Raw genomic sequence first — 17,447 nt, forward strand, 5'->3', positions numbered from 1 at the left:
TGTATCTTTCCGAAACGTTGAACTATGGGTACGCAGGCGACCAAAAATCGAAAACTACATCAACTTTTATTTGATTCAGTTCTATTCAGCGCTTCAACCTACACTATAATTAAGGAAATTCATAGCTATCTAGAAAAATATTTAACTTAACTTAACTCAAATATGCCATGTGAAAAGTAAGAACATCTTTTTTGTGATGTATTATTGACAATATATATTCACTGTATTGGTATGAACTATTATGAAGAATAATGGATCAAAGTCTAAAAATATCCACGAATGAGCTCCGGGAAAATAAGTCTCCCAAAGACTCCACTCTCGATGGAGGATCCAAGTACAATGTTTCTTCTAATTTATTGTTGTTCATTTTTGCTCTATACTAAGGACAATTCAATTGATGTTTCAATGGTTGTCACAATTAGTAGAGAAGCCTTGGATGTACTGTGTACGGAAACGTTTCATCTGACTATATTTTTGCCATACACATTACTGTGTAATAACAAATGAAGCCGAAGGTACTCTTTTCATGACCATTGTAATTACAACATATTTATTCGTAGAAAATTAAGACTTGTAATGTCAAGTATGTCTATCCATCAAGAGCAGTATTGTGTCAAGTGACACTTTCATTGGCCGCTTGCATTTCCAACAAATTAAATACTTATCCTGAAAATTTATCCATATTTCCTGAACGAAAATTCCGAACGAAATAATATACAAGCTATAAGGATGACTGGAAAGGGACTACATTATAATCAACTGAATGGCTTTTGTGCTATCGACATAGCATAGCTTCATACTATTTACGTCAATGCAAATGAAAACATTGAAATGTCTACCTTTCCCATTCACAAATCAGTTCATTGCATACTAATTAGCCATTTTTCAGATGATGAGATTTTCAAAAACAATGCATAACTTTCTGATACAATAGTTCTCACAATCCAGTTTATTCATTTACTTCATTCAAAAACGATTTTTAATTTCATTCTAAATAGTAATTTTTTTCAGTTTCTTCATTTCATTTATTTATTCGGATTTTATTCGTCTTGTTTATTTTATTTATTTTGAACATTTGACTAATTTTAAGTATGTGATCTTGGCATTTTAATTAATTATTTCATTCAGCATTCCTTTTATTCATTTTGTTCATTTGGATTCATTTAATCTATTTTATTCGGTTCATTCTTTGGATTCACTCTGATCAGTTTATTTTTTTCGTACATTTTATTCATATCATTTATTTAACTTATTTTATTCATTGTTTTCCTTCTATGCATTCTTTTCGGATTTTCCAGTTTATAAATATTTTCAGTTTCTTCATTTTAATAATTTGATCAATTTTTCAGATTTCTTCACTTCGTCCAAATTATTTATTTGACACAATTTATGTTTTTCTATTATTTTATAACTTTTTAACATCACTGCTTAGTTTTTTCATTTCAATCTATTCATTTTCTTTTTCCTTTTATTCATTTTATCAATTCTATTCGTTTTGTTTATTTGATTTGTTTGTTCTATTTATTCATTTTATTCAATTCATTTTTTATTAGTTTTATCCTTTTCATTCATTCCAATCATTTTATTCATTTTATCCATTTCATTCATTGTATTCGCTGGATTCATTAAATTCATTTGATTCATTTAATTCATTTGATTCAATTGATTAATTTGATTAATTTGATTCATTTTGTTCATTTCTTTAATTTTATTCATTTCATAATCAGTCATTCCACTTATTCATTTCATTCAATTTATTAGTTTGAGTCAATTTAATTTGTTCATTTAATTTTATAACTATTTTTAAATATTTATTGAGCTAATCAAATATGATTTATGTATTTTATTAATATGATTTATATTATTCATTGTACTCATTTAATGAATTTGAAAACATTTTGTTCGTTTTTATTTTTTTGCTTCATTTTTTTATTTTGTTCGTTCTATTGATTTTCTATATTTTATTCAGTTTATTCGAGGTTTTATTCGTGCAGGGCTAGAAACTGCAAACTAATGAACGAGTTCTGCAAACTAATGAATGATCCAACAGTGGCATGTGTAAGAAATGTCTCATCTCACTGCTAGGTGGATTAAGTTTGCTTTTTCCTAAAATTTTTCCATAATGCCAATGCACAGTGGTCCATAACGTGAATTTAGCAGGAATATTAACTTTTTGCTAAAATTAAATGACCTGACAATGTAATATATTTGGTAAAGTATTTGTATTTTGCAAGGCCCTTCTTTTTGTTTAAACAGATGCTAGGATGGTTCTAATTAAAACAATATTTAAAATTGAACTTTTTAAAGGTTCGACATACAGCTTTACTGTCTTCGATGAAGTTGTAGAGCAACACATTTTAGACAAATTTGCTGAAGACTTTTATACTTTCCATTGCACGAGAATTCCAGGGTGTTTCTTAAAAAACACTGTTTTATTTCTATAACTTTTGTAATTTTTATTTTACACTAAAGTACCCTTTGGACAACTTGAAGATTATTTTTTAAACAACAACCACTAAGCTCTTTTCGTTTCAAAGTTATGAGAACTTTTATGTAAAAAATATAACTTTTTCAAATAGCATTATCTCCGATTAGGGCACCTAACATTAAATACTGTTGCTGCTATATGAAATAGCAGGCTTTGTACTATAGATCACCAAAAAATGGCAAATACCATATTTTTATATTTTGCAATATTTACTCAATAAATAGTTTATTTTTAGTAAAAAGTATATTTAACTTTCTAACGAGAGAAGCTAGAGGTTCGGTATATTAAGACAAATTATTCTCCTTCAAAATATATGAAAGTATTTCTAAAGTGACCTTAATGAAAAATCAAAACTGCCAAAGTTATATAAAGAAAACAATTTTCTTGTGAAATGAAAAGTACGCAACATAAAGTTCCAGTGTCTTCGATAAAGTTTTTTAAAATTTTATTTTCTTCAATTTTCTGGAAGACAGCGAAACTCTATCTTGAACCCTTAAAAATTTAATTTTCTGATTTAAAAAAAAATAAAACAACCCTACCCACTGTTTAAAATATTAGAAGTGTTGTAAAGCGCAATATTTTATCATGCAAACGAAATTATAATTTTATATTGTCCACCGTGAAAGTCATTTAAACGTATTGCAAGGGGTCAATTCATGAAAAACCAAATTTTTAACATAAATGTTTAACCTTTCACTTTTTTCTAACCTATCCTTTACATATTTTTCAGAATTTTTGAAGACAAACAAATCCTTATTTCATACTCAGTGAGAAATTTTGGTTTTTACCAAATTTTCAAACAAATCCTTCAAGACAAACAAATCCTAATTTCATACTTTGGTTTTTACCAAATTTTCCTCCTTAGGGTGAAATATAGCATAGTGCTTTCGCATAGGCCCGCTAAGCCAAAACAAGTTTCGGCTTTACTGTGTCTCATCGGCATAAACAGAACTTCTGCTCGAACGGGACATCACGTTTGATCAGTCGTTCGATTGAAACACAAAGTTTGTTTTAGTTTTAAGGGATTTGCGTCAAGCCGGCGCTAATCTATTCCGATAAAAAGTTAGTGTCGGTTTCTGATAAGGCGAAGCCGAAACGCAACTGAGTATGAAATAAGGATTTGTGCCCTCAAGTACAAAGACTGGTTTTACCAACAAATTTTCACCCTAGTGAGAAATTTTGGTTTTTACCAAATTTTCCTCCTTAGGGTGAAATATAGCATAATCTGAAAGTTTTCTGAAGACTATTTCAGTTTTAAATCAATACCGCAAAAGTTTTTCTAAGATTCACCCTATCCTTCGATTTGAATTTTGTTGTAAAATAAATAGTATTCCAGACAGAGCTTACATATCTTCAGCAACCTTTTCCCAAATTTTTGGTTCTAAAACTTTGCTGAAGATCGTTTGGCTCTAGCTAGAATGATTAAAAAGTCGTTTTTTTTTTTATTTTGATCAAATTAGAAGCACCCTAACTGTTGTTTTAACAAAAAGATGGGGCTCGCAAACTACGAAAACTTCTCCAATGATTTAATAAGACTAAGTTGTTTGGTTTTAGTAAAATCTCAAAATTTCTGCAAAATTTGCATTTTGGACCACTGTGCAATTTTCGGATCAATACTGGCATATGAGTACCTTGTGTGGTACCACAACACAGGGGAGAATTTATGATAATCCAATTAACGCAAAATCTTCTTCAGAGGTCGGTCTTGATGGCGGCACTTTGGTACTCCAATTCACTATATGTGTTTCTGAATCAAGAAGTACTTTCTTGTGCATACCGCCTTAAGGATGAGTACATACTTGTCCCCAGTTTAAAACTTTCAATGTGAGAATTCCTCCTCGCGAGGAATGGCTGTCTGGTCGGATAGAGCGATAATTTGAAGAATACGTAGTTTGTTACACTGACGGTTCTTTGTTGGTGCTGGTGTCTATTGTCGTGAATTGAGATCATATCAACCTCATTCGCTTGGTAGATCCTGTACAGTATTCCAAGCAGAAATCTTCGCGATTCTGTGTGGCGTACAATCGGTACTTCAACAGGTAACTTGCGGTAATAGAATCTATTTTTGCTCTGCCAATCAGGCTGCTTTGAAAGCAACTAGGTCGTCAGATTCGAGATCGAAAATAATAGTCGCATGTCGAACTCAATTTGAGGTAACGCGGTCTTTCCGGCATTACTGGAAACAAATGACCGGGCAAATTAGCTAGAGCTTGTGCTGCGACTGACTTTGTTGGTCCAGACCCAATTCTACCACTGTCGATAAGTTGCATAAAGTACAAGATTCGCTCTTGGGCTGTATTCGAACATGCCAATAATTGGTGTAGCTTGCGAACTTGAGTCCAAACAAAGACATCTCTGCGCAATGTGAGTCCGAAAATGTTAAAGAATTTTCTACATTTTTCCAAGCACAATTGCAGTATTCTAGTCAGGGCCCTGATTGGACATTGCAAACTCAATTATCACATGGGTACTATTCAGCGTGCTGAGTATTATTCATGTGATTTTTGTGAATCCGATTACGGAACATCATATCATTTGGTCGGTGTTCGGTCAGACTGAACTAAGTGACATTGCATTGATTTCGAGAAAAACGTGTTTAAAGTTTGAGTCGCAGCACCTTCACGTTATAATTCGAAATTATTTTTTTCCATAATTTTTGTTTATTATAACATATTTCAAATCTGGCAAAAGTAGAATGTAGCTGAAGAAATTCTTTAACCAGTGCTATCATTATTTCATTTTTTAGGATTTAGCGACTTAGTCCGGTCTGATTTAACACCGACCATTTGATATTGAACTGAAACTTTCTTCTCCTCCTTATTCTTTTGTTTTCCTTTATTCTTTCCCTCTGCAACCTTTTCTTCTAGCATTTTAAAACCTATGAAAACAGTCAGGCGATATGTTGCAAATATTTCAAATTTTGCATGCCAAACGGACAGCAAACGGCCACGAATTCATCTCATTTAATTGAATGAGTTCCTTAAATAAGACATTTGTTTGCTTGCTATTTAATTTTTATGTTAGCAAAATGCAAAACAATCTTATACCGAAAGACACCAACCAGTAACCTGTGGCAATTTATTATCTCATGGCGAGTTTCCTGAGCAAGCGTCAACCACACACATAGGCCGAGCTAACAATTTTCTAACGGACAAAATACTTCCCTACGTAGAGATAGACCCAACATTTTTTCCATGTCCAGACAACCCCGTGCTGGTTTCCGATAATTAAGCCGTATTCTTTATACTCCGGGAGCCGACCTGCAATATTGGCTACGATCATCGGCGAATCCAGCGATGAGTTGACTAAAAAGTTTTGCGATCTGCCGGAACGCGTTGTATGTGAAGTTGCTCGATCATGAGGTGTAGCACAAATCGCGTGACGGTTTTTTGCGTCTTCTTCTGTCCTGCTTGTTCACTTTTCGGTGTGTGTCAAACAGTAAATTATAAACGCGCTCGCGGTCAGACGCAGAGGGAAAAATTCTCCAACCGAAATAGCAAAGTAAAAAAAAAAGACAACAATAACAATGGCTCCAGGTAAGGTTATTGAACCAATTTCGTTGCCACGATGGACGATGGGAACTTGAACTTGGCCTGTGTCCAAAGTGAGATGAACCCTTCTGGTTATGTTCGGTAATATGTATAAAAGCTTTCTCCTAGTTCAAATGTTCCCAGATCAGGATGGGTGGATTGAAGAGAAAATGCTGCCCAGCCGTAGCGGTTATTAGCTACATCACAAATGACAATGGTTTCTTCTAATAACAGTACAGTGCATTCCTTCCGAAAACAATTATGTAATTGTTGAACATGGGACTGACGTGAATTCCAAGCTCTTTTCCAAGCCTGTTCCAGAGTGGATTTGTGCCGAGACGATATCACAGGCAGACGCACCCGGTGGAAATGGGGTCTTACATCACTGCGCTAACATAAAACCGCGCGAAATTCGTCTGTACACCCACTGACCTAGACTTGGCTATGCGGCGTTGTTGCTGACGGGGGCAGGTATTAAACAAGATAAGGAAATAGAAAGAAACGCTGAAATCGCATTTTCCAGCATGTAAGAAAAAGAATCGAAGAAATCTTGTGAGACGCTGCTCTTTCTTTGTGGAATTCATGCCGGCTCGGTTCATTCGTAATGTTTGGAATTGTTTGCGAGGTTTTGTGCCAACTACCAGGACTGACGCATGTCTCTGTGGGACGGCAATGGGTTGAAGCGTTACCTTTGATCCACGATAAAATAACCAAAGAGGCATTTTTTTAAGTTGTAGTGGACTGTTTGATAAGCAAGTAATCCGTTTAATTGTACTACCACTAAATAGAGAATAAGGTATTTTTATATTCGTCGGTATTACATGACGTTTTATTGTAAATTTGTTCGTAATTCACAATATGGCAGCAATTGAAAAAAAATCAGATTATCAGATGCCAGAAATTTGAATATCGAAAACTGCATAAAATTTACCACACTTACAACTTAATCTTGAAGATCATGCGATAGTCAATGTCAACAGTGATTTAATTCTTCGAGAAATCTTTTCGCTTTCATGCAGACAACGAGTAGCATGTGCAGTAATCGAGATGAACTAGGATTGATTGATACCGACAGATCGACTTGAATGGCTGAAATCAGAGAAAAATATATGTACTGGACTGAAATATTACATTGAAACATGTTCAAATTATGATAGTGGAACCTCGATTTTTTCGTTCATATTTAATAATAATAATAATAAGCATCGTTTTCATCTTTAGCAAATCTCTTACGATACGAATGCTTGGTCTAATACGAAAAGACCGAAAGTCAATAGCCACCGTATTTGGTTCGAGTATCACCTCTTGCTACTGCGACTCACTCATCTCGACAGGTCACCACAGCGAGAAGTAAATGGAACAGTTTCTTTTGTTCTCCAGACAATTTAAATAATATTTAAATAATATAAATTAACTGTTTTTGTCGTTCGCTTTGCGTTGACATGGGCAGAAACAGAAAGTTTTGGTGGTTGGCAATAGCAATCTTCAACATGTTTTCATCAAATTGTTTAAACCAAACGAGATACGAATTTGTTAAGAATCGCCGAAATACATGGCTTGTTTTCTAGTGGTAAAGACACATTGAAATTGTAAGAAAATAATCTCAGCCCACAGTCCAATCATATTCCGAAGAGCATTTACTTCACAGCAGAATTTCATTCGAAGTTATAATCACATCACGAGCTGTGTGCCAGGAAATAAATTATCAGAAAAAGCATCTCTAAGATTTCAAAGACCTGATGCCACATGACTTGACTTGGCAATAAGTAGTACCCCTCGATATAAGCGAACAAGTTTCGACCAAGTGTTCCATCGATAGCAATAATTGTTGTGCACTAAAAGCTCAGTTAGGTAGCAACGATTTTACTTCTCCACAGCAGGAGGGGGGGGGGGGGGGGGGGAAACTACTTTAATTAATCTTTTTTGCAACTTTTGTAGCATACACCAGAGGCATTCGAGGAAGTTCCTGACAGGTACGTACTAACCGCCTCTCAGCTCCGGTAAACACGCGTGTTAGTTGCCGGATGGAGAAAAAATCCGCACCAAATAACCTGTCGGAACGTGAAAAACTACTCCGCTGGTATGCTACCACGAACGTAGAGTTTCAACGGTTTGCTTTGTAAAAGAGATTCTTCAAACCTGAACGATTGTTGATGATGATTCTGTGCCTTTGATGAGGTTATCCAATATGTGTGCTACATCAACGTACTTCAACTGTTCTCCATTGCTCTATTGATGCAGCAGTGCACGGATGGCGAATCGAGTGTGAAAATTCATCCTCCACTGTTTTACTACTACTACACAGCTCTCCCGGACGGTGCCGCCGCCTAATTGGAAAAAATGCAGGGCGGTTCGAAGTTGTTTCAGGTTATGCACTCAATGCGAACCATTTGGAGAAAATTTATGCCAAACAGCGGAGAAAGCAGAACACCAGCGTCGACAATGGAGCACTATGTAATAAATTGCATAATAAGGTCAGTAAGGCATGTTAAAGTGTGTGTGTTGTGTGTGGTCTAGCAAAAACATATCGCCTCAGCACAGTGAGATATAGGACAAGTGCGATTTTTTGTTCTCCCACGACTATGTACGAGACGGGAAACAGATTGCCGCCCAGATATTCAGAGTTTTACTATTCAAACAACCCAGCGCAACAAATAGGACAAGACACTACGAAAACTGGAACGGACAATACACATACACACAGGAGGCACATGTACTTACATACATTGTTGAGATGACACGGTAGTTCTGGGAAAACAATCGAAATCATAGAAGCAACACCTACAAATGCAAAACGAAAACAAAAGAAATGTGTGAGATGAGCTTATGATGGATGGCGTTGATCAGTGATGTTAATCATGCTACAAATAGAGGGAGTAGATGATGGGACGATGGATCCCTGAACCAATTGATATATGGACGGTAACCAGGGCGAAGGCGACGATTAGGTTTTCATCGGATGGTATCCAGATGTGAATCACGGGCTTACGTTTACTTGTAGTTTTTCGTTAGGAAAATAAGCCTTAAATTACATATTCATAATGGCTGTCTCAGTATTTTAAAGTAGAACGAGGATAGCTTATTACCTTACGTTCCGACCTTTGGTGATAGAGTTTTTACAGTAACAGGTTTTTATTTCCCTTGAAAAGTGTCAAAACCAAAGACCGAAACGTCGACAAATGAACAAACATTGCTTGGTTCCGAAGGGCGTTTTCGAAATTTTAACTATCATTCGTACAGTGACTTTCGGAGCGATAGAGCGTTTTTTCCAGTCGCTGCAGCTATAAAGCTTGCTAATTTGTCTTTAAGGTTATGCTTGTGTGCTCTCCGCCTCTCCGAGGTCTTGGCGTCTTTTTTCATTTGTTTGTGCGCGTAAACAACCGTTTTTCGGCTTGTAGAGTTGTAGAGCAACAGTGTTTCTTCATTTGTGATCCGCCTGGATACCGTTATACAAGTTAAGAATCGTTATTATATTACATTAACCATTCTTGTCATTCCTACCATGTTGCAAATCTGGCAACTGAGGAAATCGCGATTGAAATTGAAAAATTTATTAGCAATCTGGAGAGAAAGGGTACAACAAATGAAGTTTTATTGTATAGTATTACGTTAAAAGCAATTGTTTCCAGTTTTTCATTATAAAGACCAATTAACGTTAGTTTTTTTTTGAAAAATGTTAGGTGGGACTGTTATGCCGAGAAATAGTATAGAAAACGAAAAATTCTACTCATATCAGTCCCATCACGATCTATGCAAACGATGTTCATTACTCATTTTCTTTGCAAAAGTGTATTACAAGAGTTTTCATGTTACTCGGGAGATTTTGAGAGATGTAAATCTGATTTTTTTAATTAACCTTTAATTTCTTACCAATTTTTTTAATGCCCGATATCTGGCCTAATGTATTCCTTAACTCAACACTACGTAAATCTTTTTTGTTGTATACTTTATCGGGCTTTTTGTTAGAGGGAGAATTATGCGTAGAATTTCAACAATGGGTCAAACAAACCGTATTTTTTCACGGAGTCTTCGAACAAACTGTATTATTTGGATGTGTTTTCTGAAAATATACTTAAAAAGAATCAAAAAGTAACATGGGACAATTAAAGGGCGAACACGAAATTATTGCGACACATTCAACAGGGCATAACTTTTTTACCATTGGGTAAAAATCAACCAAATTTTGCACACTTTCTCATTGATGTGTATTGTTTACATGCTGTCAAACTCGAAGTCGTGTTTTTCGATTCAACGAAAATAGAGGTGAACCAACGCGAGTCGAGAGAACAAATTCTTTCCAAACACCTGGAATTTCCTGACCCGTCGCACCGGCAGTTGGGAAAAATGTTGAACATTCACCATTCAACCGTCTCCAGAGTGTTGAAGCGGTTCCAGGAGCGGTTGACGTTGGACCACGGCAAAGGAGCTAGAAGAAAACCGGGACCGGAGAACAAAAAGTCGGAGGAAAAGGTGAAGCGGATGATTAAAGCAAATCCCAACGTCTCAAGCCGTGATTTGGCTAAAAAGATCGGCATGTCGCAGAGCTACGTCCAGAATGCAAAGAAGAGAGCTGGACTACATACATACAAGGTACAGAACTTGCCAAAACACGATGAGCGGCAACAATCGACGGCTAAAACTGGGGCACGGAAGCTCTACGAGAAGATGCTGACAAAATATGGCTGCTGTGTGATGCACGACGAAACGTATATAAAAGCCGATTTTAAGCAAATTCCGGGGTTGGAGTTTTTCATCGGCAAGAGAAAGTTCTATGTGGACGACAAATTTAAGAAGAAGAAAATGTCGAAGTTCGCCTCCAAATATCTCATTTGGCAGGCCATCTGCTCTTACGGACTGAAGAATGAGCCTTTCGTGACAAATGGCACAGTAAATGGCGAGATCTACAAATCTGAGTGCCTCGAGAAGCTCCTTTGCCGTTCTTGCAGCAGCACGACGAAGCTCCGCTATTTTGGCCAGATTTGGCATCATGCCACTATTCTAAAAGTGTCCTGGAGTGGTATGAGGCCAATTCTGTCCATTTTGTTCCAAAGGACATGAATCCGCCAAACTGTCCGGAGCTGCGCCCGGTGGAGCAGTACTGGGCAATGATGAAGCGGGAACTTCGGAAGAGCAAGAAGACAGTCAAAGACGAGAAGGATATGTTAAGAAAATGGAAAAAAACTGAGAAACTGGTACCGGATGACACTGTAAAGACTTTGATGGAGGGGATCAAGCGAAAATGCGTTCAATTTTACACTCAAGGCTCAATCGATTAACTTTTCTTTTGATTTTTGAAGTAAATATATGTATAAAACTACCCTAAAATTTTGGTTTGATTTTAAACATTATAAGAAAATTGGCATGACATTTTCGGTGTCGCAATAATTTCGTGTTCGCCCTTTATGCGTAAAACGGCAGAATAGGTCAGAGCAAAAATGACTTCCCCTTACAATGATTCGCCTCAAGATGAGATGGATCTAACCCTATGTGCGGGGTTGGGAATCGAACCCAGGTGAGCAGCGTACAAGGCCATCGTTTACCAACTACGCTTTGTCCGTCTCCGATTATAGAAGTTTTAACCTTACAGTCATTCGGCTCTTTTTTCGAGCTAGAAAAATCTCTTTAGAAAAATCTCTAATAATATGTGAGGGTTGAGAATCGAACCCAGATGAACTACTTAAAAGGTCTATGCGATATTTCACCCTAAGGAGGAAAATAGGGTAAACACCAAAATTTCTCACTAGGGCGAAAATTTTTTGGGAAAAAAAGGTTAAAAGGTAATCTTTTACCTGTTTACCTTTCACGAAGGAGTACAGAGTATATGTTCTAACTAATCAAGTGCGGTCGTCTCCGATTTGAGTTTGAATTGCGAGGATCTGTTGCCACAATATTTCAAAGACCCCATGCTTCAGTCAGTGAAGATACTCGACTGCAAACGATTGTATTCAGCATCAGTCGCAGCTGACGGAAAGAGGACATATGTTAACTCAAACTCTTATCGGCTGTTTTTCGCCGGGTCTGCTCTACCTTTACTATCTCTTGACAAGGTTCGACGACCTATTCGCCATTTTGTGCCGTGAGTCATGAACTGCACTAATTACAAACAATTGGGACACAGTGCCTTCCATTGTAGCTATAAAGTTCGTGGTGGGAAATGCAGGGGGAACCATGTGGATAACTCCTGCGGAAGAAATATCGATAAGTGTCTCTACTATGGAGAAGTCCTCATGATATCTCAACATGTCCCGCTCACAAACAGCGCGAGGAGAAATTGCAGCGTTACCTTCAAGGACGCTCTAGGAGATCTTTTGCAAAAAAGCTTTAGAGAGCTACCTCACTCACAACTACAAATAACTTCTTCAATTTGTCTACTGGCGAACGCGACTCTGATGACCCCAGGAGGGAACATCTGTGCCATTTCTTCCTCAAAGCTTCGTTATAAAGGCCAGATGGTTTCTTCAAGGTCAACCAAAAATAATTGCTCGAGAAAGTACTGGTGCAAAACCGAAGCAAGCAGCTCCTGATTTCAGAAACCTGAGCTCAGAAAAGGAGTTCCCAGCACTTCCTGGAACATCAAAAACCCCAAGCGTTCGCAAGTGTTCAGGGCCACCGAATACAATCAATGTTTCTTATGACTTGACACGAAATATGGATTAGAAGAGCTCCCGAATAGAAATGTACAGTAACAAAACCATGATTTTCACTGTGACAGTACAGTAATTTTACAATAATTTACAGTAAGTGTTAGTGTTATGCTACAATACAAAAACAATAAACTTTAACGTTTTTACAGCAAATTTCAATGTAAAATAGACTTTTACAGTGAAAAAGGGGGGTGATTATGTATCTTAACATTTAAAAAATCAATTTTTCTACATACATGTTTTTCTCGAAAACAGTAAAATTTATTGTGAATACACTGCATCAGTTTTTTGCTGAACAGTGAAATTTATTGTTGCATGAAATTTTATTGTAAATCTACTGTGAGAACTTGGCATCGAACAATGTTGAAACAGTAATAACTATAATATTTATTGTTTTATGATTGTTTGTAGGGTAAATGCTATTGTAAAATTCTATCCGGGCTACGCTTCCGCGATATCCGACAAAATCGAGTCCACATAAGAGCTTCCTCCGGAGGAAGAGTACTGATTCTTGGATGGTTTGATTGTCGACACCACGATTCAAGCTCAGACTAATCGCGTAGTAGACGGGAATCCCGCGGATATCCTCCTTACCCATGGTGCGAAAAAGAGTGCTCAGACGTATACGTGTAGAAGGCCGCTGCGTGTCGGACCTTCTGGTACGATCCACTAGCTATCGGCAGTACGGAGCGTTAGAAACACTAACGAAGAGCTTGATGAAATCCAAGAAGCGTAGTTACTGGCACAAGTTTGTTGACGAATTAACGAGAGAAATTTCGATGAGCACTCCTTAGGGCCCGGCCCAGTGCATGCGAAACCGAAACAGAAGTAACAAGAGCGTAGAACATTTAAACCGTTGGATATTCGATTTCTCAATGAAGGTTTATTAGGATTCCATACCGGCACAGTGAACGAAACACTTTTTTTCCCGATGGTGGAGTTCTCGCTTTCTCTTTTATCATGTAACAATAAAGCCCATGGGCCACACAGAATCAAACTCAACTTGTTGGCCAGATTCTGCCAATTGAATTTATTTATTAAGTTTCTTGAAGGTAACATTATTCCACATGGTTGGAGACAAGTGAGTGTCATTGCCATGCACAAAAATAGGAAAACTAGCCTCCGACCATAACTCGTATCGACCGATTGCAATGCTATTCTGTATCCAGAAGTTGTTCGAGGAAATTATCTCATTTCGCCTCGACAATTAGGTTGAAGCAAATGGCTTTCTGACAAATAGACAATTTGGTTTCCGCATTGGCGAAGAGACGAATGATTGCATTGCGTTGCTTTCAACAGATGTTAAAATAAGCTGTGCTAGCAAAGAGCAGATGGCATCAGTTTTCTTGGATATATATCTATCACTATTCTTTTCAGAAGCTGCACCAGCATGGTCTTTCTTTTTTTAGAGAGTTGTTCTACTGGAACTGTAGAGCTGGGTTCTCGGAAAGGTTTCCCGTCCCTATCACTACAATCGCAGACGAGACGCGAAATTTCACAAGTTAAAACACTGCCTTTGGCCGATTGTAGCGGACTATTATTCTGATTGTGATATTGAGTGTACGGTTCAGATGTGTGGGCACAGGGACTTCAGGATCGCGTGGAAATGAGCGTTTATTTGTGTGCACTTGAGATCGCGTTAATCAGATTATAAGCGCTATAGCGTTCACTAAATCATTGAGGCGTTTTTGTGTCTGCGAAATCTTGAGCGAAATTGTATGTGGATGATAGCGATTTTATGTGTGTCTTTGTGAATCATTGCGAAGGGCTCGGGCGTTTGCACGGTAAAGTGTTCGATTGTGTGAGCTTTGAATATCGCGTGGGCGTTTGTGTGTCGTGTGTGCGTTTGGAAGTCGCGAGAACGTTTATATGCTGTGTGTTCTAACGTATATAACTTCGATTATATACACGGGGTGTCCATTCACATATTCGCGTGTATTCTTGAATGATTGCACGCGACAGTGAATCTGATATTTAATTTTTGTGTATGGTTCAGATTCTAGAAGAGAGTATGTTCTCCATATCACTAGAGTTCAGGTCAGATAGCCGTGGTACGCGTTGTATAGTGGATATGGGCGTCACTTTTTTCTTATTGGTCCATGTGAAGGCATGGACCTAGGATGCTAGGGCCGAGAGTAGAAACTCGTGCGAACACGGGCTTTTGCAGGTTCACTCTTGAGACCGCTTTTTTATGAGTGCTAAAACTTTTTCGGTATGTTATTCTGTTTGCGAAATCGAGAGCGCAGGTGTGCGAGAATGATCGCGAAGAGTTGTAGCGTTTGTATGTTAACGTGTTTGTCGCGTATGCTAGTGTATGTATAGGTTCGCGTGGATAAAGTCGATTTTATAACCGTGTAGCCATTCGCATATTCGCGTGTATTGTTGAATGGACCACGGACCGTTGATCTGATGCTTAATGTTCAGTTTACGATACTAGAAGATTCATTGCGTTATGGAACGTGTTGTCTAGTGAACATGAGCGACATTTTTTTAGAATCCAACTGACAGCAGCTAGTAACTTGCGCATCAGAACGAAACCAAAACAAAATTCTTCACGGCGATTTAGTTGGAACCTCAAACTATAGGAAATTTTTGGTTTTGTTCTGATGCACAAATTGTTAGGAAAATTTGATGGATACACAACATGTTTAAATTTCCTAGGAAGAATTTGTTTTAAAAAATTTCATGCGAGTTTTGATTTTATTCTGTGGTGCTTCCTTTTTTTACAAAATGAGCTTAAAGTTTCCATATGATCGATTTTCAAAGAATTACACATTATGTATCGAGTTGTTCGCTGGTCACGAAAAAAAGTTTCTTCTATGAGGAATTTATTTAAATAAATTGAAGTTTTGGGAAGAGTTTTTTAATCGAAGTTTTTTGACCGTTTTTGTTTATTTTGACAGTAGATGTTGACTTTCCACGCTATTTAAAGTCATTTTTCATCAAAACAAAATTTTCGATTTTCAGCATTTTAAAGAGGGAGGGACCCTTGGGTTTTATTTGGATACAAAAAATTGCATTTTTGAACTAAAAAGTTGCATAGATTCCTTTTTCGAAGTGATCAGAATGATTCTAAGCGAAAATTTAAGACGACATTTTTTACTGAAATCTTTCCTATTGAACATCCCTAGTTCTCCATACAAACTTTAGTTTTAAACTGTGAAGTCCTGCTCCATTTTTTTCCAAAATTTCTTAACCACGGTATGTTTGGGTATACTTCCGGTAATGTTTGGTTTTGTAATGAAGCGCAATCTATTGTTGACCAGTGCAATTAATAATGATCTAAGGAGTTCTTGAATTCATGCTTATAATGGCATGAATTCTAATTCAATTTTTGGTAGCTTATTGCGCAAAGATTTGTTTTATTTGCGAATTGAATCAAGTAAATTAAAATGATGATATTTCTGCGGTCTGCACTATTTCCATTCGTAGTCATTCATGTAGCGAACATACAATCATGAAAGATTTATTAAGCCCAGATCCAAAATAGCACGTTCAAGACAAGATACGGAAAGGTAGAACTTAGTGAGTGTTTTCCTAGTATACTTAGGACTAAAATCACAACGCTCTAACTCACTACTTTTTAATTGTATTACATTTCGACTGATGATCATTCGGGCATGATTTAAGAACAATTTTTGTTGTACGCACAGGTCTCTGTTGCTTCTAACGCATAACGCCAACCCTCTGTTTTTCGGTTACGGTGCGGAAAGTGAAAGTAATAGCTGAGAGATTCCCACTTGTTTTCCTCATAATTTCTGTCCCGTGCTGCTGTTCGATAGATTTGTGCGTTACAAGTGGAAGCTATCAGCAATAATGCACAATCTTAGCTACTGAGCTTCGGTTATGTGACAAGAGGAAAGCTTGTTCAACTAGATAGCAGATTTATGGCTGTTCAAGTGGACACTTAAGACTAACATTGTTAATAAAAAAATATTCCTATTAAGTGGCATGGCATCAAGTGTTTTCCGATACATCAAAAGAACGTTTTCTTAGAATGAAACTAAACGGAACCTTACGGAAACAATTTAATCCTGTTAGATACTCGCTGAACGCCCCGAACGAACCGATTGTTTTCGCTGACATTTTCTCCCGCACGGATTGCACAGTTGGATGTGTATACCTACATGTGGCTTATTGAAATCGTCGACCACCATCGCGTGCCCACAGGGATAACTATCAGCAGCAGAAGAAAGTATTAATAATCACATCCAAGCCAATCGGACATTTATTGGCCACCCGGTGTGTGTATGGATGGAGTGTCCAGGCGATTGCGAATTTTTATTGCTATGGGAACTTGCATGGCCGAGGAGGAATAGAGCGCGAATGGCGGTGATGGTGGTGCAGGTGGTGGGTGCGAGAGTTGCAACTTCAAGTTCGATTCATGCAGTGACTCTGAACTGGTGCCTGTCATTGCCCATAGACTGGGCTAGATTTATGATACCGGGTCAGATGGGGAACTTGTTACGATGAACTGTTGCCTTTCCCTTTTGAGGCAAGTACACATAGCAGGTATCTCTCTACGCTTGGCGGTGACACGATAGGACTTATTTTACACACAACGTCAGTGGTAAGGGGAGGAATAGTTACAAAGAACTCCGCTGGAAGCGGGTCATGTGAAAGCCGCGCTGACAGCTCGTTAATAATTTATTGAGTTGAGATGAGGAATCCGTAATTTTGATCAAAAAATTTTAGTAGGACTTATGACAATGTCGACAGTTGAGTGCACATCGCTTGGCAGATTTTAATGCAGTCTATGTGGATACATAAATATGAGATGAACCA

The 17,447-nt window shown here is 37.5% G+C and overlaps 1 protein-coding gene across 5 annotated transcripts in view; it reads right to left on the reverse strand.

Annotated features, from left to right (window-relative positions):
* LOC131678691 (protein spire) overlaps positions 1-17,447 on the reverse strand; it is a 563,546-nt gene that overhangs the window by 119,458 nt on the left and 426,641 nt on the right. For 4 of the 5 annotated variants that reach the window (XM_058958940.1, XM_058958941.1, XM_058958939.1 and 1 more), the window contains one exon: positions 8,740-8,799. The exons of the other annotated variant lie outside the window; for it this stretch is intronic. In XM_058958940.1, coding sequence (XP_058814923.1) covers positions 8,740-8,799 — 60 coding nt within the window. The remainder of the gene's footprint in view (positions 1-8,739; positions 8,800-17,447) is intronic. 5 annotated transcript variants of the gene reach the window in all.

Source organism: Topomyia yanbarensis, chromosome 2 (genome assembly GCF_030247195.1).
Source record: "Topomyia yanbarensis strain Yona2022 chromosome 2, ASM3024719v1, whole genome shotgun sequence".
Classification (NCBI taxonomy): Eukaryota; Metazoa; Arthropoda; class Insecta; order Diptera; family Culicidae; genus Topomyia; species Topomyia yanbarensis.